This window comes from Pteropus vampyrus, unplaced genomic scaffold, assembly GCF_000151845.1.
Source record: "Pteropus vampyrus isolate Shadow unplaced genomic scaffold, Pvam_2.0 Scaffold9, whole genome shotgun sequence".
Taxonomy (NCBI): Eukaryota; Metazoa; Chordata; class Mammalia; order Chiroptera; family Pteropodidae; genus Pteropus; species Pteropus vampyrus.
In genome coordinates, this window is record NW_011888790.1 from 16,843,284 (window position 1) to 16,868,835 (window position 25,552).

General features: G+C 32.2%; 1 protein-coding gene across 1 annotated transcript in view; it reads right to left on the reverse strand.

Annotated features, from left to right (window-relative positions):
* Positions 1-2,626: 2,626 nt before the first annotated feature.
* The window catches only part of SLC6A15 (solute carrier family 6 member 15), a 46,777-nt gene continuing 23,851 nt past the window's right edge, over positions 2,627-25,552 (reverse strand). The window contains exons 5-13 of the mRNA XM_011374949.1: positions 25,393-25,519; positions 24,015-24,196; positions 17,544-17,654; positions 14,538-14,779; positions 14,246-14,438; positions 13,035-13,227; positions 10,161-10,320; positions 5,716-5,878; positions 2,627-4,626 (exon numbers count right to left, since the gene is read on the reverse strand). Coding sequence (XP_011373251.1) covers positions 4,246-4,626; positions 5,716-5,878; positions 10,161-10,320; positions 13,035-13,227; positions 14,246-14,438; positions 14,538-14,779; positions 17,544-17,654; positions 24,015-24,196; positions 25,393-25,519 — 1,752 coding nt within the window. The 3' untranslated portion in view covers positions 2,627-4,245. The remainder of the gene's footprint in view (positions 4,627-5,715; positions 5,879-10,160; positions 10,321-13,034; positions 13,228-14,245; positions 14,439-14,537; positions 14,780-17,543; positions 17,655-24,014; positions 24,197-25,392; positions 25,520-25,552) is intronic.

A 25,552-nucleotide genomic window follows, 5' to 3' on the forward strand; every position in this document is an offset into this window, starting at 1 on the left:
TGTGGACCTTGTTAATAATGTGGGTAAATGTTAGTGATGAGCAGATCAAATGAATGCCATGTTGCTACTAAGCTTGCAAATTTTAAGATTTCTTAAGTCTTTTCAGTTTGGGGTACATCGAGATACCACGTTTTGCTTTTTATAGGCATTCTTTTAAAGAACAGTGAAATTACATATTTTGGCAAATCTTTTAGTTGCTTTTTTTTGAGAAAATTGTATTGTCAGAAATACAAATACTGATCTCTTCAGAAGAAACTATCTTTCTTACTTTGCAGCTGAATACCCTGAAAAGGCAATCAGTGAGAAAAGACTAGCAGCTGAGATATCACCATTAATTTATAGGGCGTGGTTCCCTTTATTTATATGGCACCACATATGGTATTGCATAGGCACCACATGGCACATTTCTTGCTGTTCTTATAAATCAGCGGTTTTGTTTTTCTTGTTGATGGTGGTGGTAGTATATATATATGTATGTTTTGATGGTGGGGCTAGGAATCACTGTGGTGTGTTAAAGCAATAGTAGAATCCAAAAGACGTTGAATGTAGGCCAAAATAACATCTCAGTCCCTTTTCTCCACATGATAGGCATTTTAAAAGCAATGTTTTAAATAGGAATGCATGTCAGGATAACTAGAAGATCAGCCAATTTTGGAGTCAGTTATTTGAGGTAAAATAACATATGGAACACTTTACTTCAGTCCTAAGTTATGAAGGAAAAGTATGCTATGCTCAGTAATAAATAGCTTATGGAAAGTGTTATCTTTAATATTTCCAATAGTTTTCTAGAGTTTTATGGTTTTTCCCTTTTTGTCAAACCTTTATAGCTCAAAAACTTTACAACTAAAATTTATGGAAAAATCCATGTAATTGCTATTGATTTTATTCATAGTCAATCAATATAAATATGAATCTCTTTTGGAAGTGTTCAGGAAAAATAGTGACCAGAACAAATAGAAAGGAGAAAGCTATTTTACTTTTAAAGATTTTTTTTTATTATAAATTCCAGCTTCTATTCGACAAATTATTTTCACCCCAGGTAACACAGTTATAGCACCTTCACTTCTATTCTCTTTAATTGAAGACAATTAGAATTCATATTTTACTTGTACTTTTCATCTTCTTCATATCTATCATACCTAACTAAAAATGTACATTAGAGTAAGATTAAAAAAAAAAAAAAAATCATGTCCTGCATCCAGCCCCAAAAGAATTCAGATTCAGTAGGCTGAAAACGTCTTTTAAAAAGGGCACAGGTGACTTGAAAGCATAATTATAGTTAAGAAGCACTATGTCTTGATCTTAAATTTTCTGAGATTACATACCCATTTGAAGATTCGATGAAAAAAGTACCTTCTGCCTAAAGAAATACTCATAAACACAGATCCATGATAATGTAAATATACTTTCATAAAATTGCATCGTAAGACTTCACTGCACTAAGATATTAGACTCCCTCATATTATGACTCTAACACCTAATAGTGAATTTACTTTTCCCTTCTCCTTTAATTTCATTCTGAGCTATCAGCCCTCCTGTAACACTCCCCAGCCTCCCTTCCACTTGAAGATACATAATATTTGGCTATGTTACATCTAGGTGCAAGTTTAGACCAGAGTTTACAGAATTAGTGGAAAATAATACAAAAACAAGTAGACTCAAATTTTAGAATACAGAGAAAGATGCTTCATACCCATTGATTGATTAAATACTACACTGTCTGGGAAAGGGCAGATAAGGTGTCTCCCTGAGAAAGGAGAGAAAATGCAGGAAAGATGAATAGTTTTTACTCTACTTACAATGGTGCACTGGCTTACTACTAAAAATAAGGTAGATTCTTGGTGAATACATGCTGAAAGAAAGTAATGAATAAGTAGCTAAAGAACTAAATGAAAGAAGAAGAAAGGAGATACTTTATTTATAACCCAGTTTCCTCATCTGCCAAGTGAGGGCATTAGAAGCAATTTATGTTCTCTTTCTTTTCAAATATCATCTTCTATTTTCCATATTATCTTCTATTCACTCTGTGAATAGAAAGGTGGGCACCTACTGTCTAGTGGAAAGCAGATATCCAAACTGTAGATTGAGCCCTTGTGGAAAGAGAGACAGCAAAGAAAAATGATACCATATGGGAATGTATTATCATGATAAGCTAAAGGCTGGCAGGTATACTATTTGCTATAAACTTTTTAATATTGGGGTAGCTTATAGAAAATATTGCTTCAACACAAAGATAAACAAAGTTTCTATTATGTCAGCGTCTGAAATAATGAAACAGATGTATGTGACTTCATATAAAACACTGTCCAAAATAAATTATTCATTGCAATAAGATTCAGAAGAAAGAATATTAAATGCTGTCATTTATGTAATGAATATACGTAGAGCATCTCTGGAAGGATACAGAAGAAACTGGTAATGGTGGTTGTCTTCAAGTGTGGGAAATAGTGGCTTGAAAAAATTTGGGAAGGAAAATTTACTTTACACTGAATTGTTATAGTTTTTGAGTTTTATATAATTTATATGTATCAATCATCTAGAAAATATTTTTTAAAATATTTAAAAATCTAATAGAAATTAAGACTGAAAAGCAGGAAAATTAAAATCTATAAAACAAAAATCTATAAAAGTTTTTAAAGTGATACAAAATATATTGGTAAATATGTAAAAATAGAAAACTAAAAGTTTTAGTCACTTGTGGAATTATATTTTAAATGCTGTGACGCAGTCTGTTAATATAGTTCTACAGCAGACCAAGAATATTTGGCCAAAATAAATCAATAGATATTGTGTACCTTCTACCTCTCCTATTTTGTTGCTTTTATTTATCATTATTTTTAAAACTATACATTTAAAAAATGTAACTTATATAGTGATAGGACAGTTATAAATGAAAGTCTTTTAATGAGATGGCACTCAGAAGAGTTCTACTGCTTCATCCAATTTTGTATATACACCTGTTTCATAAAAATCATAATTTTTATACTTCAGAGACAATACTGACCCAGCAAACTGTCAACTGTACACATGGTTTCCTGGGAGATTATTTCAAGAATCATGAGACTACATTAAACAACATTTAACCATAATACTCTATGTTGCCTTTGTCTCTAAAGTGGTGGTAACTCGGTTAATTAATCTATTAATTCCACTTGGAATGTGATGTTTAATTATTATGAAATGCCTAAGTGCTGACTGAAATGCAAGATACTACAGTTCAGGTGATACAAGAAAAATCAATGTGGAAAGCAAATATAATTTTTATACTTTATTTGTAGTTTAAAATGTTATACGATACAATTTTAATGATCACTTAAAAAAGGATTTATATTTGCATAAAACAGAAGCAAAACAGAAAGGTATGAAGTAAAATACCACCTTGTTTCGAGTTTTCATATCAATAGTTAGAGTACTAATATACACCTATATACATTGTAAGTATATTATATAAATATACTATGAGTAATCTTGAATCCACAATAAATATCAAGTAGATTTTTAGGCACACGGCATAGAAAAATGCAGAACCTGCATAATTCTTGAGAGTGCTGAGTGACTCATTCCTAGATTGTTTTCACACATGTATTTTACACAAAGCATCAGCCATTACACACATGATCCCCAGTCACCTCTGAATCTAACTTTTCATCTCAACATTAATGTCTTTTTATTCTTTGATACTATTGCTCTATACAGCTTTTACATAAGAAAATATTTTGCAGTCTTCTTCAACTAATTGCCTAAGAAGATATCAGTACTACCAAAATAAGTACAGTCTATCTACACAATATAATCATGGAAATGTGCTGAGAGGCACCAGTTTATACAACTGAACATTTTAATATTGGGAGTCACCCTGAATGCAAACTTACACATTTTGAAGTACACCATTTTGAATTGCCAATACCATTACATCCAGAAATTATTAGAAACTGAGGTAACACCTGATTTTTTGGAGATAGAAATACTTGAGAAAACACCGAAAGGGTTTTCAGAAATTCTGACGAACATGAACCTCAGTCATTGTAGGCTTTGTCTGAAACTCTTTCTGTGCAAATGTAAACCAAAGAATCCAAAGGAATACTCTAGCTTAATTTACATATACTGTTAGGGTTAAAGATCACAGCCATGGATAACCTGAGATCGCCCTCTGATAAGTGAAGCTTATTGCTTCTCTTTCTCTTTATTGAGCTAATGTTCATTGATAAAAATGAACCAAATAAAGCCCACTGATTTTTTCCCCAGCTACAAGTCAGATTCTGGCATATCTGGCATATCTGGCATATCTGCCATCAAATACCCTATTCCATATCGTCCGTTGGGAGCAGTATCCAGACTTGGTGATCCACTCTGTTTCCGATAAATATTTTTACCAAAATTTGGAGATGACATCTCGCTTGATATCTTTCCATGAATGAGGCTTGCATCATCTCCCTCTAAGTTTACAGGCTCCTTCAGGACCCTTCCTCTTTTATATGTCACAGAGGCTAAATTACCAGAGCTATCGTCTATAAGGTTGCAGCGTCGAATGATGAAGACAACTGGGATGGGGAGTATTGCTAGGACCACAAGAGAGAAACAGACAGCCATTCCCCATGTTGGATAGCTCAAAAATTCCTCAGATGCCTGTTAAAGCCAAAAAAAAAAAGTTATTAATAACCTATTTCTCCCTGCAAATATTGTATCTGTCTCAAGTTTGTAAGCAAAGAATCTGGACTAGTCTTGTGACTTGCTTTGTCCAATAGGATGCTGTGGAAGTGACATTAAGCAATTTTCAAAGGTAGGCCTTAAAGGTCTTGCAATTTCTTCTGTTTTATAGAATGTTGCCCTGAGTCCATATTGCTTGGAAGAAGCCAGGAATGAGAAATCATAGAGAGACATCAGCTCTCCAAGTTCAATCAACCTCATGTGTTAGCTCAGGCAAGAGCAAGAGAATAATTGCCCAGTTCACCCACAGAACCCAAGAAATCATAAATCAGCATTGTCTTCCAACATTACATTTTGGAGTAGTTTGTTATTAACCAATAGATACCTGTTACACATGCTCTACTAACTTTCTACAATACTAAATCGAAATTTTGAGGCATCTCTGGGCCGAAGGGTTTGGGCAAGTGGTAACAAATTTGTTTATGCCCCATTTATGAATTTAGTTTTTATTATATAGAATTACTGACCATAGGATAAAGATCAGAGGTATCTCTGAAAAGTAAGCACTCTAATTTTCTAGTGGTTAATATATATCTTATGATTGCATTATTATGTGGGTAATGCAGCTTGAGAGCAGAATTGAAACAATCATTTCTAATACAAACCAGTTATAACAAAACTTTACTTCAACAGTTACTTAAATTATGTCTACATGACTAACACATATTTTCATTGTTATAGAGAATCTGGAATACAATTTAATAAGTTTATATAGGAAAAATATTTCTAGTGGTTTGAGCAACATGTTTTCCAGTAGAGGCCCAATAATTATTGGATAAAGCTACCTTACTGAGAACCAAATTAGTGTTTCTCATGTATTAAAAAAAATCTACAATGTATAAAAAAATCATGTGTTTGTGACCAAATAGAACATAAATCTCAAGATCCCTGCAAAAATGCACCACCATTCATTAAATAGCAGAATATGCTGTGAAGAAAGCAAAATACAAAAATTTCTCAAATGGCATTTTATGTATAGTTTATCTAAATTTTTAATTTGTATTTTACCTTATCTTCAATCCATGCATTATAGCCAGGAGGACTTAATCCCATATTCACAACACTAGATATTAGCAGTGATAATAGCATTAGAGGAGACATATATTTCCACATATAGTAGTAATATCTGTTGGGAGCAAAGCCCAGCATATCTCTCAGGTCTTCCATAAACCTAAACAAAAAGAAAGTAATTATTCCACAAGCTTATGCAATACCTTAAAAATGTGCATTATAGCAATCGTTTGATAGAGGTCTAGACATACCTCGTGATATTTTATACTGAATCAAAAAGTCATATCAGAAGATGACTTATAAATTAAGAACATATATAAAGTAAAATGGAAGCAGTTAATTACATACTGTAATTTTCATTTAATGAAAGCCCCCTTAAGCCAATTACTGAAAAGTCTCATCTTACAGATGACTTTCTACTCTATGAACACAGTATTTGCAACACATTAAAAATCCTTGTCTCTTTACTTAGCAATAATTAATTAATATCATCCGATATCCAATCTCTGTTTATATTATCTGAACTCTCATTTCTTTTTATAGCCTGTTTGTTTGAACTGAAAGGTCAATACGTTGCTACTGATTAGTGTGTTCCCAAGCCCATTTTTTCATCACTAGGTTCCTACTACAACTCTTTTTGTTTCTTCCAATATTTTGCTGAATTGGCTGTGTACCCTACACTGTAGTTTCCCAGAGTCTGGTTTTTGCTGATTGCATCCCCACAGTGTTGCATCATAAGTGCATCTGCTCCTCCTATTTCCTGTAAATTAGTACTTAAGCCTAGTATTGATTAGACTTTTTTTAAGTCAGGTTATTGAGGTATTATTTACATGAAATAAAATTCACTCTTTTTAGGTGTATGATGTTAACACTGTCAGAGCATATGGTCATTACACAGTAAGTAGTCTATCTCCCTTAATACTTACCTAGAGGTAAATATTTACTGTCCACCCACCAGTCCCTGTACTGATATTTCTGTAGATATTTTGGTTGTCTAAAGCTAGTTCTCTAGTAAAGTCTTCAAAGAGAGATCGTAAATGACTATACTCCTTAATTTCTTGCATGTTTGTAATTGTTTGCCTAAGGTCACTATACTTGAATGTCAGTTTGGCTAGATTTAAAATCAGTGGCTTTTTTCCCCCTTAAGAATCATAAATATATCTAACTACGTAATATTGTTCCAAAAAAGTTTGTGAACTATCAGGTTTTTCTATGATAATTTTTCTGATAAAAATAAATAATTTTGCTTGTTTTATTTGTACTGTTTTTGTCTTGAGGTAGTATCCATACTATGTCCTAGCATTGGCCATTATGTTTACTTTTCTAAGTATACCATGTGCCCTTTCAACATTCAAGTTGTCATGTATTTCCAGCAAGTTTCTTGAATTATAAATTTTAGTACTTGTTCTGGCCACTGCATTGAGACCCTCATCATATGTAGGTTGAACCATCTTTGCTTAATTCCTATTTCTAGTCCTTTTCTTAAATCCTTCATTATTTCTTCTTGGTTTTAAAAGCATTCCTCCCTTCTAGATCCTAATTCTTGTGGAAATAGTCATTGTGCTTATTGTTTTTGTGTTCCTTTTCATCTGATCTTCATTTCTGAAGTATTTTTCTTTTACTCAAAATGATTTCCTAAGTTCTACCACCTCTGTCTTAAAATCTTCCTTTCTTTAATTATCACATTTCTTGATTTTTAAATAGCTCATATATGCTGTCTTTTTGTGGCTTCTATCATTTTTGAAACTCTATTTAAACTCATTTTGAAATATTCTTGGTTTTCCATTTATTTTGCTTGTGTGCTTTTGTTGCTTGCAGGCATTTTATTCTGCTCATTTCCTCTTTAAAAAAATAATTTCTTAAAATTTTACCACATTTAAATGAAATAAATTTTCCTGCATTTTAAGAGAGAGGGATGGGCACTTCCTATTTCTGCAAAGTAATCTAAAATTGGCCTTATACTTTCTCAATTCTACCTCCTCTGCTCTCCTCCTCATATTTATTTGAACTTCCTTTTCTGTTGCTCCTATTGTCTCTCTCTTGCTCAATTCAGGTTTTGCTCCCATCACTTTCTCTTCAGTGAAGAGCTTTATCTTGCAAGAGAACTGTGATTTTGATTTCTTCAACAGTTTTTTAGAGACCAAACTGCTCTCGAACTGATGATTTTATTGCAGTTTGATCTCTCTGCATTCCTTCAAATGACATCAAGGATCCTATAAAATTTCTCTCAGTTTAGGTCACTGTCTTCAGATTAGCCTGCCACACTTTTCAGGGAGAATCTGGGGATGGTTAGGGAGCTGTCAGATGCCCAGCTGCACATCATCTGCCATCTCCTGCACAAATATAATACCACACAGATCTTGTGGCTGTTAATGGTTTGTCCCTATCTTCTCATATTTGAGAGTTCACAGGAATACTTTCTTGTCAATGTTAATGGGTATTTGGCTTTGCTATTCTAGTTATTCTTTTTCTCTTTCTTCTTTTTTTTTAAAAAGAGATTTGAGGAGATACAAAAACTATGCTGCCATTACTTTCAGCTTCACAGAATCCTCCTCATTTTCTCTCATTCACATTTCTCCCTAATCTCTAACTTGCTATACTTCAATATATCTCTTCTGCATCTGAATTTTCTGTCTCAAAAGTTTAGGCTTCGATTGCCTTCTCTCAACCCTGTCTCTGGGAATGCAGGTAAAAGTGGCGGAAAACACAGAGAAGAACTGAGTTCATGAAACTATTGAAAACAAACAGAAAGAATATAAGTTTGCTACACAAATATATATAAAACAAAACAAAACAAAACAAACAAACAAACAAAAAAGAAAGAATATAAGTGTAATTAAATGAGAGCATTTTAGGCATGAGAATTCCAATCCTGCTAAGCCAAAATAAGAGCTTTGGAAACCAAGAAACTCAGTTTTAAATCACAGCTCTGTCATTTTTAATATATATCTTAGTCTCTCTGAGCTTTGTTTTTGGCATTTTCAAAAAAGATAATAGCTATTTTGGAGGCTTATTGTTAGGCTCATAGACAATGTATGTAGAGCACACTACTTTACATATAGTAGGAATTTAATAATGTAGTTATTATTAGTATTATTCTTCCTGTTCTTATAACTATTATTTAAGAACACTACTAAAAAGAGATGCTTTCTACTATGCTTATTGTAAATGATAAACTGTCTATGGAAATCTAAATTATAATATTAATGGTCCACAGATCAGTCCAATAACAATATCAAATTCCAACACGGTGAGGTTAGAAAGTTGGGGGTAGCTTGGTAGAATGTAGACATAACTAGTTTTGAAATTAAGGTCTAAGTTAAAGGCCTAGCTCTGCAACTAGCATGCCGGATCTTCCCGTACAAGTAGGGCCAATTTTCTATTGATATGAGTGTTATTAGTTACCTCTGAGTATTTTTATAAAGGTTAAGAATTAATGTATGTCTGACAGCTATTACTACTATTACTATCTAGTACATGACTATAATGTGTAAGATTCCCTACCCTTCCCTATCTGGAGCTTTTGACAATAAAAACATTCTCTAAGCTTTGTCGCAAAGCTCATTCAATACCAGTAACGTTCTCTGTGTTGTTTAAGAGGACTCTGTTCTTCTCTCAATGCACTCATTCCTACTTTAAACAGACTTCTAATGAGCTTGTTGATTTTATTGCTTCAGTCCATATATGCTAACCAGAGATAATAACTTTAAAAAATATTGGACATGGCCTCCAGAGACTTTTTTCTTGAGATTACGCTAATGCTTCATTTCATGCCAAGTATATATACTTTTCCCATCCAATAGGTATGTAATTCAGGGGTTTAGGCTCCTAGTGAATTCAAGTAATGATTTCATATAAAAATAAAATTTATGTATAGCAAATGCCATATATATTTCAGAGCAGGATATATCATTTCCCAAAATTGGCCCACTAAATAAGTCATTAAGTAGCATAATAAAATAAAATTCCTGCCATAAAACAGGTTAGCAAAGTAATTAGGAGCAGAGGCTTTAGAGTTAAGCACAAATGGCTATGAATCCCAGGTCTGCCTCTGTCCAGGTGTGATGAGTGAGTCACTTGATGTCTAAATAAACCTGAGTTTTCTCATCTGTGAAATGTAGTTAACAACAAAACAACTTAACAGGGTTCTTGGAACATAGCCAATACTCACTAGCTCTTAGAAGTCATAATTTCGTAACCAGAATTAAATCAAAGCTCCAGAATCCTAGAATATATTACCAGGTATGCAATTCTATCTAGTCACCTAATAGGGGAATACACTTTATTAAAATTGTTGAGTAAAGAAAAAACTTGCAAAAGATTTGATTTTGTGGTATTTTTCCCTCTAGTCATTTCCTTCTTCTTCTAAATGACATAGATATTGGTAACCCTGTTTCCAAAATAGAGTCAAAAAATGAATACATAAAAGTAAATATACTTACTTATCTATGCCATAGACAAAGGATACAGCAATATTCTCCAAAATGACTACAATTAGTAGAGGCAATGAAGCAGAATAATCATCAAACATTGTAACAAAGTAATTTCCAGAGCGTTGCACAAATATCAGGCCAATACAAAATGCTACAAGACAATAGATAACTGTACAAAAGAAATAAATAAAAAATCAAGCCTTTATTCAGAATCAAGTCTTCTAAACTTCATTATGAATTATTATATTCGACATTTTTTTTCACTTTTATAACTTGTCAAGGATTTAAATAGGCAATATCCTTCCCTGATACTGTGGAATATGACATATCAGGAGTTAATTATCTGATTTAGCCCCAGATTTAATATAAATTCATTTTAAGATGGTAACTTGACTCATCTCCTCAAGTCTATAAAAACTTAGCACAAATAATAAATGAGACAAAACTGAGAATACTTAAAGAGTATAAATCTTTATGCCCTTCTCTTATTAATACCAAAGCAACCTTCACAGGCAGCACATGTTCATAGGTTTCTAATTTTAATAGTGTTTTATAATTTTGGAAGCTATATTAAGTTTTGAATTAATAATGAGACTAATACAGCATATATCATGATACATATATATTTTTATGTTTGACTGAAATATGGTTATTTTTAAAGCATAACTAAAAAAAAAAATCTTAGATCAGAACTTGTCATAGCACCAACCCAAATTTGTATCTTGATATTGCCTGAACAGATTAGTTGGGAATACATTATGACAGCGTTGAGCAATCTGACTATCCAAGTAACTAAGAACAACCATTTAAATGGAGTTTCTGCAGTAAGGTCCATGGAAGATACAGAAACTTCTGACCATTTTATGTGAAAACTTAGATTTCTGGAATCCATATAATATTTCTATAGTTTTACTAGACTTTTTATTCTCTCATGTACATTTATAGAGACCCTTAAAAATAAAAGATGACTGTGTTTTATTTCTCAACCACCTTTTAGCAGAAGTGAGTAAAAGTGAAAGAAGAACAGGTAACAGAAGTTCAGGGAGGGAGAAAACAGATATCCCTGGGTTCAGATATGGGGTTCCCCTAACAATCTTAATATGTATGAGTTAAATTAAGTCATTACCTCCATCTCTTATTTAGTGATATGAGTTACATCATACATAAACAAATATTACATATAAACATATAATGCAGAAATGAAAAAGTAACATGTACTTGAAGTCTATCACATATAAATGTCACAATATATTGTACTTAAAGTCTCAGGATGGCAGTAGCAGAGCTGAATATGAACCATAGTCACTTTTGCCTTCTAATTACACTATAAAATCACGTAAATATGAAGAGAGTATATTCTAGGTGGTACAAACAGTAAGAGTTTCACTGGAGATGGGAGAGGAAAAGATGATGTACTATCAAAGAAGACAAAAGCACATCTTACAAAGGTAATGGGGGGACATTTCGTGTGGATAAAATATAACTTGAAATATAGGTTTGATCCCAAAAAACAGGTAATGGGGGAAGAGAGTACATTCTCCTTTGCTCTGACTAAATAGATCTTCTGGTAGGAGCCAGCAAACACTACCCCTGTGTTTTTCCCATCTACGCTGTTGCTTTTCCCTTAATTTTTGCAAGCCCTCTTATCTCAGGAGGGTTTGGATATAGGGCAAAGATGAAGAAAGCAGCAAAGATGACTGTTATTTGCCTGTATGTCAGGCAGGATATTGATAGCCATAAATGAAATAGAAACTCCAGAAGTAAAGACTGCCTTTTGGGAGAAGATAAAGAAGTTTCTCATTTACGTTTAGCTGAGTTGAGGATATTTAGTATAAATATTTAACAAACTGCTGAAATTATTTTACACAAGCACTCACACTTAGTAGAGCAGTAAGTGATAAAGGTATATATTTGAGAGTTATTTACATGTAAATTAGTACTAAATTTTTCAGAGCTAAAAACAGAGCCTTGGTGACCTCGTTCACCACTGCCCAGCATTCGAAGTCACCTAGATTTTTTTTGTCCTATTCATTTTTGCCTCTCTTACCAACACTGTTCCTGTACTCTGGTCTGTCAGGCTTCCTTACTGCTCTCTTTATCTCTATTTATATATGCTTACCAAATCCATCCTCCGATCTCTGAGAAGATCCTTCCCCTTTTCAATTCAACTTCCATCTCTTTTACTGATAGTTTCATATATGTATTATGCTCTCTATCAGTCTATTACATGGTACAAGTCTTATCTATGCAACTTATTTTTAATTATCAGTATTATTATTTTTGGAGAAGAGGTTCTCCTATATCTCTCTGTACCTCTGTTATAATTTATATCCTTTATGTACCTCAAATGCAAGATTGATACAGTATAAAATTGACACTTTAACAAATGCTAGCATATTGGACTTATTAACAACCATAAATACAGATAAATTGTTTTATTATCTTTCCTACCTAAAGATATTAACTGCTAGTAGGCTACAATTGCTATTTTATATGAGAAGTAAATTTAGCTTTATCAATTTCAGCAATGCACCTTTTGAAAAGGAGAAATGAATCTGAACTATCTTGTTATAATTATTTGACTTGTATACAAAATTATACATGAACATTCTATGACTTTATTCTATTGCCAGTAATTCATAATAATGATATTAATAATTAAGAGCAATATAATAATCATTAATAATTAATATGATCTATATTACATCTGCCCTGTGAGTACTATATAAATATAAAACATAATGTAACAAATAATAGCAATACATATTAATAGACATTAATAAAACCCCAAATATAACACTTTCCTTTTCCATTTCTGATCTCTCAGCAAGAGTAAAATGGCCTATATCAGTTCAACAAAAAGTTAAATACATAAAAACTCACCAGTAAAAATTTCTTTCCTCACTTTGAAAGTGTCCACAATAGGCGTGATGATCCCTTCAGTGTTTCCAAACATGCTGCCCAGCCCTAGATTCACTAGCATGAGGAAGAACATCACCGACCAGAAGGGAGATGCAGGGAAATGTGTCATTGCTTCTGTAAAGGCAATAAAAGCTAAGCCAGTTCCTTGAACAGCCTATAAAATATACAAAATAGCAACATTAATACAGAGAAATATTAAGTGATTGCGATGTGTGTATATATATATGTATGTGTGTGTGTATATATGTGTATGTGTATATATATGTGTGTATGTATATATACACATATATATATATTTATCAGTGTGTGTGTGTGTGTGTGTGTGTGTGTGTGTGTGTGTGTGTGTGTGTGTATCAGTTATAAAGAAAGGGGAAAATTCTGAGTTAATGCCTGGGAGTGACGAGAAATAAACATGCTAATATCTCATTGTCTCCTAAGAAAATATACCCTTAAACCAGCTTCAAGATGATTGTATTATTTCACAATGACAATAGAGAGACCAAAAGTAAAAAAACAACAAAAAAAAAACTTTTACAAAGAAGTTAGTAATTAAGAATTCAAGATATTTATAGTAACAATGGTTTCATCCATAATTTCTTGTACGTGATGATTTATATTTAGTCTCAGCACAGTTAACTATCTTAAAGAAAATGATTAATGGCCAATTGCTCCATTGTATTTTCCTTTTTGGCAATACAGCAAGAAGGTGACAACCAATACAAGAATATTTATTAATGTTCACTTATTTTGTTATTAAAATACATGATAGTACCTAAGAAGAAGAAATTAATCATGACTTGTTGAGCACAATTGTTAAAATGTCCAAATATTATTCATGTGTCAAAACAATCTTGCAATATAAAAATAACAGGCATAATTCAAATTTTGTATTAAATATTATACCAGGACTAATTTCATTTTCTATGACAGAAATCACTTAATTTACATTCATATTTTAAATTACTGTGTCTTAATCAATGAAATTGCTTTTTTAAGTAAAGCAAACCTTTATGATTTAAGAACATATGTTCTCTGAAATAAAGAATGTGAATTTCGAACCAGCACAACCTTTCACAGGCATTTTTAAGCTTGCTTTTTTCTTTAAAAACATCTAGAGAAAATATATTTTAACTGAATGATAATTATTTATTGCTTAAACATAGCTTACTAACTTTATTTAGCTCATCTTCAATTTGACAGGAATTGAGATGAAGAGCAGGAAACTCTTCTTCTTTCACTTTTTGAATGATGTCATAAACTAAATGATAATCTTCTGCAGTAACAGCTGAAAAGTTGATGTGATGGGGAATAATATCCTGACTAATGTTGCCCATTTTCAAAAACGTTACGATCATTTTCGAATTTCTGAAAAATAGAACAACACATTAATGAATACTTATGGGTTTTAGGGGTATTTTTAATATAATTATGCCATTAAAAGCAAAAGGAAATTAATATCCATACTCTGCAATGCATTTCTCATTTATGACATTTGCTTTGAAGCCCAGAACTGCAAACACCACCAATGTTGCCAGGATAGAGGTAAAAAAATTGACGAAGCACACCAGGACAGCATCAAAGTGGCAGTTGTTGTCTCTCTTGTTGAAGCTTGAAAAGGCAATGACACCACCGAATCCCAGACTTAAGGCAAAGAACACCTGAGTAGCAGCTTCTCTCCAGATCTTGGGCTCCAGCATTATTTCAAGCTGTTTAAAAGTAAACATAATAGAAATCAGCTGCAAAATAATATTTCAGAATAATCTACATGGAATTACTTGTACTATTTAATACACAGCATAATGATATTTTTGTTTAAATTGGGGAGATAATCTGTTCTTAAGTAGAAATAAACTTTTCATTGAAGCTTGAAAGAGTTGAACAATTTGTGCTTTGCATATTCACAGTTGTATTATTCATTTATATATTATTCTTTCATTCAAAAAGGCTTTCCTGAAAGCCTTTCCTTTGAAAATGGGAGAAATACAACGATATCATCTCTAAAACCCTTTCAGACGCAAATTTCCAAAGTTCTCAATCTGTGCTGAACGTATATTTCAAGTCGTACTGCTTTACATCTTAGAAAATTATCAAACCTTTAAATGGAACAATTCATATTAGCCATATCTGACACAGAACACAATAAACAGTTAAGTTTGATTTCAGTAACAGCAGTGTTTACATTGGTATTGTATCTTTTTCCTTACCATTGTGTTGAAATCGCCTTTACTGGGAGCCATGTCAAACATAGGTAAGAACATGAGTTCCACAGTCAGTTTCAGATCTTGATTCTGTTAAGCAATAATCTAAAAATAGTGCAACCTAGTCCTCTCTGAGTTTCAGCTTCCTCAACTGAAAGATGGGATAACAAGTGCTCAAAAATTGCTAGTATATGGATTATGGTGGCAGGCACATTGATAAGCACTTCATGTGGATTATCACATTTAGTCTTCACAACAATCCATGAAATTGTTGCTACTATTATCTAAACCTTAGAAAGGTTAAGGAACCCGCCTAAGGTTACATAGTTCTGGAGTGAAGCTGAAATATGAATACAGGTAGATTATAAAATTCATAGTCTCTCATATATTAAGATTTATTGTTCAAGTAAGTTATTATTATTGAAATGTACACAATATTTTATGAAACATAATAGTTATTATACTTATAATTTATGTACAATTAACTAAGATAATGCATGTCATATCACCATTGAACCTTACTGTTCTATGATTAATGCTGATCTACTAAAATACTCAATCAACTGTCTATCTCTACTTCACCCACTAGATGGCAGAAAGCACCTATTTACTAACTAAAGACATTCAGATCGCTGTACCTCCAATTCAGGAACTAATCTCTATTCACGGTTTTGGAAATATTTAGTCTGTTTAGGCACTTTCTCCTTTATATAAACAATGTAAATTAGAAGTAATTAATAACTTCTTATTGGTATTATATTAACTATCACATCTTACAGTGACCTAATATAGAATCTTATCAACAGTCAATGAAAAGTGAGCTCAAAAATTAACTATATTTTAATAGCGATCCCTAGTCCTGGTTTAAAATGCTAATATAGAGGCCATATAAAAATGTCATGTCAAAGGGTTTAAATTCTAAAATATCTCCTCAAATCAAATATTTAGAACTATGTCTCAAACAATTGCCAACTTAGAGAAAAGGTGATATGCCAGAAACCTACACCATAGAGCTAGTTGTTTTAAACTCAGAAAACTATTTTTTCAATATTAAAAATATAAATAATTTTGATTATTACCTATGGCCCATTTGAAACTAATTTAAATGTTAATATAACTGAAATTTATGAATCTTAATAGTTATTCACTGAGGAGATTCAACAGTGCTAAATGTTAAACAGCACTTTCAAACTATTCAAGACAACCAGATACCAATGTCGTCATTTTTGCTATTAGAGAATGAATACTAAGTTGGAACCAGCTCAAAGAACACAGCCTCTTTTACACAGTATCAAGGCAGCTGCCAGGAGTGACAAAATTCTAATATCTTCTGCTCACATTTTACAGCATGATCATTCTTCAGGTAATTTCCAATTTCTGAACTAATTTTAAAATTATATCTTTATAACTCTGTGTCTGCCTATGACAGTGGTAGTAAACTAACAGTGAGGTATAACTTCATTCAGTAAATAACCAAATACATATACACCTAAAAAATTGTTTTTGTTTCCTGTCAAATCAGTATAACAAGTCTACAAGGATTAATCAGGTTCATTGTGCCCAGTGTTAAGTACAGCTCTAAGTTGAATGACAGAGCACTAGTTCTGAGCTATTAATGAAGCCTAATGAGAACTTTCCTGAAATGTATACATATTTATAAAAGTTACAGAACTTCCCAAACTCACTATGTAAATATTCTTGAAGGTATGAAATCTCAAAGCAAAACTGAGAAAACACTGATTTCCTCTGATATGGAATTTAGACAACAGTAGGGTTTTTAACCTGAGTCCATGGATTTTAGGTGATCTGTTAACCTCCTGAGACATTAAACAAATTAATATGTTCATTTTTTTTCTGGTAAGACGATCCTATTATCATTTTTTTCAAAGGTGTCCCTGATACAAAAGGTTAAGAACCATTCAAATAAAGGAGGAAGATGAGTAAAGACTGAAAAGTTCTAAAATTTACAAGTGTAAAAATTGAAAGTTAACATAAAAGAGAAATTTTTAAAGTTTAAATAGTGATAGCCTTATCCCAAAATGGGATATTTAACTAGATCTAAAATGGGATATTTAAAATTGGAGATAGATAGATATAATTATAGATATATAAAAACTCTGATTTATCTAGGCTAGATAACATAGCAGCTATAATTTAAAAGTCTAGCATACATATTTTAGAACAATTATCCCTTAAATCAAACTGCGGGAACATTTAAACAACAAACATAATGCTTTCATGATCATAAGCCTTATAAAAACACAGTACATACCTTAGGGGTAAACATGTGGTGGATGCCATCAATTGAACCATCTAGAAGGAATGCTCTAATTAGGAAACATATAAGTACCATATATGGAAACAGAGAACTAAAATACATAATCTGTAAAGAAAGAAAAATAAAAATAGATGAGACACACTAACAACTATATTCTTTTTTATAGTTAAGATTATGTCTTCTGTTCTATACTTCATTTACTGTTTATAGTATATTACTAATAACACTATTAATTGTATTAATTGTGAAGCCATCTTATTAGAATGGCTTATGATTCTTGATTTAATATGACTTCGTTAAGTCATATTTGAGACGATATTTGAGATATACCAAAAAAAGAATACCATCCTTATTTAATCTGGTAAGGGTGTGGGTTCATGGGTATGGTATAACTCAAATAATGTTGATTCCTTATAGTTCATAAAACAAGCAAAATTTAAAAGAAATGAATGGGCACTAAATCCCAAGCAAATTCCTACTTTTATTATTTTAGACATAAAAAGAATTATTTTTTCCTAGTAACCAAAGTTCCATTATGTTTCCATAAAGCTTATAAAGTAGAGAGGATTCCCTGGTAAGTCTCCAATAGAACTTCAACAAGTAACCATGTAAAGGTTTGACTTTCTGCTTCAGCAATTTCATCATTAAAGTTGAGCAAATACTTACTACAGAAAAAGAATGGTCCTAACCAGACATTTACTGCCTCCTTGACATCTCCATGTGGGAGTCAGCAGATCTCAAACTCTTCAGGTCCAAAAAGGAACTTCTGAATTTCCCCCAGAGCTGTACCTATCCATCTCAGTACGTGGCCCTCCTACTATCCATCCAGTGGCTGAAGTCAAAGGTCTGGAAGTAGTCCTGTACTACTTGTATAATTCTCCTAACTCGTTTCCAGGCCTCCCAGTAATGCCTTGGGTTAGCTCATTCCCTAATTAACACAGTCCAGGGATTTTGAATGGTTGGAATAAAATGCCAGTTCCTCCCTCTGACATGCAAAGCCTTACACTAGAGCCCTACCTGCCTATCCCACCACTCCTCTGCCACCTGAGCTTTAGCCCTGCAAACTCTTATTGTCAGGGCCAAAGCAGGGCTGTGTCCTTAGTCTGCATTCATCTCCCTCATTTGTGTATAACTCTCTTCTCTTTGTTATTTATGTCTCATCTTCATCTTCTCCAGGAAATCTTCCCACACCAAAATAAAATATGCTTTTTCCATCTAATACTCCCATCTGGCCTTCCCTATGCCCCATGAATCCTCCATGATATTATCTTGTCTTGTTTTTTTTGACAGCACTCAGCACTGCCAAAATTATGTTTTGTTTTTTACATGTTTCCTTGTTAATTTCCAGTCTCTTCTATTGGAATATAAGTTCTATGAGGGCAAAGACCTTTTATCTCCTGTTTACTACCATATCTCAAACACCTAACATAGTTGCTTGCACATAGTAGGTATATATGTCTGTGAAGGGAAAGAATGGAGGGGAAGTGGGTAGATTGGAGGAAAATCTGCCAGAGCAGAGGATGGCTTAGGGCAGGTAAGAGATACTGAATCCAATAATATTATAGACAAACAGCACATGTCAACATCATAATTTGCACTTCTATAGTTCTATCCACTTTATAATCCTATTTAAATGCATGTGAAACATCCTGAGGGAAAAAAGTAAAATAAGAATCTCAACATACTCAAAAATCAATTATTTTAATTAAAATTATATTTTATTTAATTAATTATAATAAAGCATAATTTTTTAATCATTTCAAATTGGTTTAATTCCTTGATTACTTCCATTCATCCACGTTTTTTAAAATCGGAATGACTTTAGCTGGAGTACTTTTTAAAATTCTTCTTGCCTACTTTCAGCATTCTTTAAATTTGCCAGACTACTACATGCCTACTTAAGTAGCCTTGATCTCACTTGAATTAAAGATATTTCTTTTATGATTTTTCTTTACAAATCTTGAGACTAGCCAGAAGCAAGAATTCACTTTTGCAAAGTGAGTTCTGTTTTTTCTAATGAGAACTCAAATTTTCTGACTTATGACTTATATTTCCATTAATTCCACTCATTTTTAAAGTAAAAATGAAAGCTACACTCTAAAATAGTTTGAATAGGTTGATTATCATTTTTCCAAAAAATATGACATACATTCAGTATGTTTTTTAATATATTTCAAATTGGAGACTAATGGAAGAAGTGACTCTTCCCGTACTTTTATTTGTCCAAGCTAATCACATCATTAATATATCCCTCTTCCCCATGTCCCATAACCAACTGATCAACCAATCCTATTGATTCTACCACAGAAATCTCACATCTGTCCCTTTGTTTCCATCCTGAATGACATGTCATTTTTTACTCTTATAAATTTCCTGGTAACCTCGACTCCAGATTCTCCCTGCCAGCTTTCCCCTTCATCCCTGAAATTCATCATTCACGCTACCAGAACAATCTTTCTAAATTAAAGATCTAATGGTGTCAACAAACTGCCAAAAACCCTCAAATATTCAACACTGTTATCAGCCAATTATCTTACCAGTGTTCACAGATTCTTTAATAATCTGCAGTCAATTTATATTTTAAGTTTCATTTCCCAAGAGCTCCACAAATTCTATGTAAAAGTCACAAAGGGGTACTCAGCAATCTCTGGGCTTTGTACATGCTGTTTTCCATGCATCCAGTGTTCTTTCTCTGAACTTTCTGGTGAACTCCTCTACAAACACAAACTCTAGCACAAAAGTTACCTTATCCATGAAAACTTTCCCCAAATCCATGTTATTTTCAGTTGACTGCCTTATGCTATCACAAACTTTTTACATGCCTCTCTGCACTTACTCCATTCTAAGTATCTGTCCCACCTATTAAATTTTGTCCATGAGGACAAAACTGTGGCCTATTCATCTTTGCATATCTATCAGTTCCTGACATATATTAGATACTAAAAAACACTGTACATTAAGAGAAAGTTAAGTTAAGTTTTCCTTTCTACATACATTCTCTAAAATATAAACTAATCTTTATTCTGGAGTATTTTTTAAATTATGTACTAATTATATTTTCAGACTCATTTCCATTTTTATTTGTTAATTCAACAAATATTTGAGTTCTTAAAGACATTGATCTGGATTCAGTTATAAGACTCTAGCACAGCTTCCTCAAAAGGAAAAAGATGATTTTAAATTCAATGTAACACAGAGAAAAATAAAAGTCAAAATTTTAAATACTGAAGTAGTATTAAGTAGGTCACATCCTAAATTTATTCTTCTGTGAGTAGGTAAAAAAAAATAATTTAGATAATTATTTAAGATTTAAAAAATATCTTAAGTCTGCTCTTCACAGAGGTATCTATATTGTTTTTAAATACAAGTCTTTTATATTTAATCACATTGGTCTAATCTTATTATACCAAAATAGTTGAATATTGTTATTAAAAATAGGTTAACTTCTACTTGACTATATGTAAAATGCTACACTTTCTCTTTACCACACTTTATTTTATGCACAGCTACCTGAAATTATTTTACAAATTTGTTTCTTGTCTGACTCTGTCACTAGAATGGACATTCTAGGAAGACAGACATTTTGTCTGCCTTGTTCAATGCTGTCTCTCAGAACAAGATCAGTGTTTGGCACATAGCAAGTGTTCAATTCATATATATTAAATGAAATGATGAATGACTACATTGTCCCGGAACTACATGTGTTTAAGAACTGGGAAATAAAACAATGAAAACAAGCTAAGATATATATAGTTTTTAACATAGTAACAGTAATAATGGCAAAGCAATACTAGTAGAAAAATATTGCCTTAGAATTAGAAGAAAACTTAGAGCTTCTCATTTCTGTCCTTCATGTTGGGGCGGCATCCCCTTAATAGAGGCTATAAGGAAGGGACATGCAACCTCTATTTGATCACTTCCAATAATGCTGAGCTCTCTCTCACTGAGACAACTAGTTTTATTGTTACGAGGCTTTATTCCTGAAAGGACTTCCTTTTATTTAAAGTTTTATCACCACCCCACCACTCTCCATACTCCCCAATATTTGACCATAGTTCTGTTCTCTGTAGCCACACAGAATAAGCCTTTTTCTTTTTATTCAACTACTTGAAGATTGTGATCACAGGGCTGAAATTTTTCTTTTCAGTAATAAAAGAGAAAATAAAGATTTCAGTAAAATCTAGTATTACAGGCATGGTTCAACTGAAGTATGACAACCTGACCCAGAGGAAAATGACACTCTCATACTCCTCTTTTAATTCATGAAGTTGCCAATTAGCATTTTGAGGGCTGTGTGTGTGTGTGTGTGTGTGTGTGTTGGCCAAGTATATCACAAGTTGACTCATATCCTTCTTTTAGCTTCTAAGTCCTCAGGTTTTTTTCATATACTACCCTTAAACCATATTGCTAAGTCCTCAGGTTTTTTTTTTCATACACTACCCTTAAACCATACACTACCCTTAAATCACATTTCTCTATAACTGTACTTGTGTGATTATTTATATGGAGGCTTTTATTGCTTGGCAGGAAAATAGAGAGCTTTATATTTATTCCTAATACACTTTTTCTTATACTTAGCTCATTGTTTCAGACTGAGGAATTGTGACAGTTTAGACTTTCATATCTTTGCTCACATTACTTACAGCTTTCTCCCATCTGTGTCTACTGAATTCTTTCATCAAATTTTGCCCAAAAGCCACTGAAGCTTTCTCATTGAAATAAGTTGTATTTAGTATTTAACTTATATTATACTAAGAAAAACAACCCCAAAATTCTGTGATAAGAAAAGGATGAATATTTCTTTAAATGATAAACATTTGCAGACTAAGAAGGAACGAAATGTGGCAATAAGACTAGAGCACAAGGATGTGTGGACTTCTCTGGCTGATCACATTTGGTTCTCTTTATATCAAATGATATTATGTTAGAAAGCATATAGAGGTGTTTATATGTAACTTGAGAATCTATTCTTTTATTTATAACCCAATTGTGACATGTCTCTGACATAGAACCAATTAATTGAACTTACTTAATCATACAAAACATTAACATTCAGAAAAGATTGAAAAGATGTTCAGATGTGTTATCTACCATAGTCATTTCTTCGAAAGAAAAAAATGATGTAGCAGTTCCAGCAGGAAGGTAAATGTAAAATTACCTGTGATTTACAAGTTAAAAGATCATAAAACATTTTAAATTAAACATGAAGTAAAAGAAAGCAAAGATGAATTAGACTCTGACTTAAAAGAGTTAACTATTTGGGGAGACATTATAGTGTTGCAATGAAATAACATGGGCTCTAGATTTAGATAGAGCTAGGTTTGGCTCCAGGTACCAGCAATTACTAGCCATGACACTTTGGGCAAGTTACCTAACTTCTTGAACTTGTTTTATCTCTGTAAAACAGGTCTGGGAGTAGTAATTACTTCTTGAGTTCTCTTTAGAATTAAATGGGATGAAGTATATAAAGTGCATATCACAATGCCTAGAGCAAAATAAACGTAATAAATATTGGCTCTTTTTCTTCTTGCTCTGATTATTGTCAGAACGATCTTCACCATCATCGTTACTATACTACTATTCCTACTTCTATTAGTATATGATGGTGAGTGGTAATATATTAGCCTAGAAAGATATATAATCAGATCTATGCTTCGGAAAGAAAAAAAAAATAGTAGAGATGGATTGTTAAAAAGCAGGGATAAGAACCAATAATAAATTCTTGTTATAGTCCTGCCAAAAGATGTAGAAAGCATTAAAACAATGACAATAATTATGAAAAAATGGAATATGAGAGCAAAAGACAGAATAGCAATTACTTTCCTAATGTATTCTTAAAAAAAAAAATCAAGGTTTCTAGAATTCTTTTAACTACAGCCTTTTAAAATTTTTAATTTGGCCTGGCAGGCATGCTCTTTCGTCTCTTACATTACTCTGAGCTCCTTGTTGAAATTATTGTAACTACCTAATGATGTTCAGATATTTAAGAAACATTCCACACTAGAGACTATATTAAAATCTTTTTTGCAACTATTCCTTAGAACACTTATATTATAGAAAAATTAATGATTAAAATAAAAAACAAATAAGCTTCATTCTACCACTTTCCCCAATTTCCATGATTGGAACTAATTGGTAATCAGAGAACTAAAACATTAGGGTCAACTGAATAAATAGCAAAAGAAAATAAAAGGACTTTTAGGTATTGACAAAAATTTCAAAGAAGATCTTGATAAAAGAAAGAATTATAAATGGCTTTCAATTTCACTATTAAATATTTATATATTTCTTTTCCTTAAACACATTTTTAAAAACATATCTTTTTACCAATCTTTAATTAACTACCTAGAATAAAATGTTTCTTGCAATTTGCCCACAGAGATTTATAGCAAAGGGTGAGGGGGATTATCATCACTACCAAGGAATGATGATTAGCAGAATTAGGAGAGGCTCTAACATACTAACTTTTCCAGAAGACTGAATGCCTTTGAACATAGCCAAGCAAACCATGACCCAGGCAGCCAACAAGCAGACGGTCATCTTCCAGTTTAAGCCCCCATTCTCAGAAATGGAACTAGAAATATTCAGTGCTTCTCTGTACCAGTAATACGTGGTGGCAGAACTTTTTTCACATTCTGGCTCTACAACTGTAAAAAGAAAGGTAACACAATCATTTCAAATTATAAAGAGTAACGAGACAATTTTTCATTACAGTAAGTCTGTAAATTAGTTCTTAATATTTCCTAGAAAAGTATTACTATTCTATAGAAATGTTTAAAGCCACAATAAAAATCCAACTTCAAAAATATAAAATATCAACAGACAGATATCTTCATTGATATTTCTTATTACATGTTTCTAAATAGGGATAAGCGAGCTTTCCTCAAAGTAATTAAAACAAAATTTATAATCCCTTCCAGTCCTAGAATTATCTTCCTGAGATAGAGCTGTCAAATATGCTAGCTGCTGGCCATATGTGCTTTTGAAATGGAGCTAGTCCAAAGTGACATGTGCTGTAAATATAAAATACAAAGGCAATTTTGGAAAATTAATATGAGAAAAATAATGCAAGTTATTAATAAATTTTACATTAATTATATGTTGTAATGTTAATATTTTAGCTAGACTGGATTAAAATATTTCACCTATTTCTTTTTACTTTTTTACATGTGGTTACTAGAAAATTTTAGACTACATATGTGAGTTGCATTCTGTATTTACTGGACAGCACTGCTATAAGGAACTGTTCTTTATATTCTAGCATATAAAAATAAATGATAGAAAAACTATGAAACAGCACAATCAAAGACATAAAAACAATTACTTCAATCCAAATTCTTCTTTTTGTCCTTTATTTTAATGAAAATGTAAGGCATTAAGAAAGGTGTACAAAATAAAAGACTGTCAAAGTTAACAACTGAAAGCTTATAATATTTCACCTTAATGTCATAGGGCATGATGAAATAACTTGGGAAGGGGAGTACAGTCAATAATATTGTGACAAGTTTGCACGATGACAGATGATTATTAAAATTAGTGGGGTGATATCATTGTAAGGTATAAAAATGTCAAATCACTATATTGTATACCTGAAACTAATATAACTAATAGTATATTATATATCGACTATACTTAAAATAATAACTTGGGAAGAGCTAGGAAAATTAGAGGATGCCAAAGGTCTATCCCCTTGAGCATGCCAATCCTAAACATGAGGGAAAGGTTGTTATGATAATAATTTTGAAAGATTTTCCCACATAATTTTTTAAAAATCTTGAAATCTCATGCCTTTATTGACTTTAGGTTCTTTAAATATAAAAACATGACACTGTCCATGTCTTACAAGTGTATGAAGCATTTTTCACCAACGGACACTGATCCCAAGGTAGAGGCTGTTGAAAAGACTGAGAAAAATAAAACAAACTCCAGCCAATGATGACATTGTAGTAGAGAGCCACAAAAAAGGACACCTATAAATAAAACAATACAATTAAATTAAACCT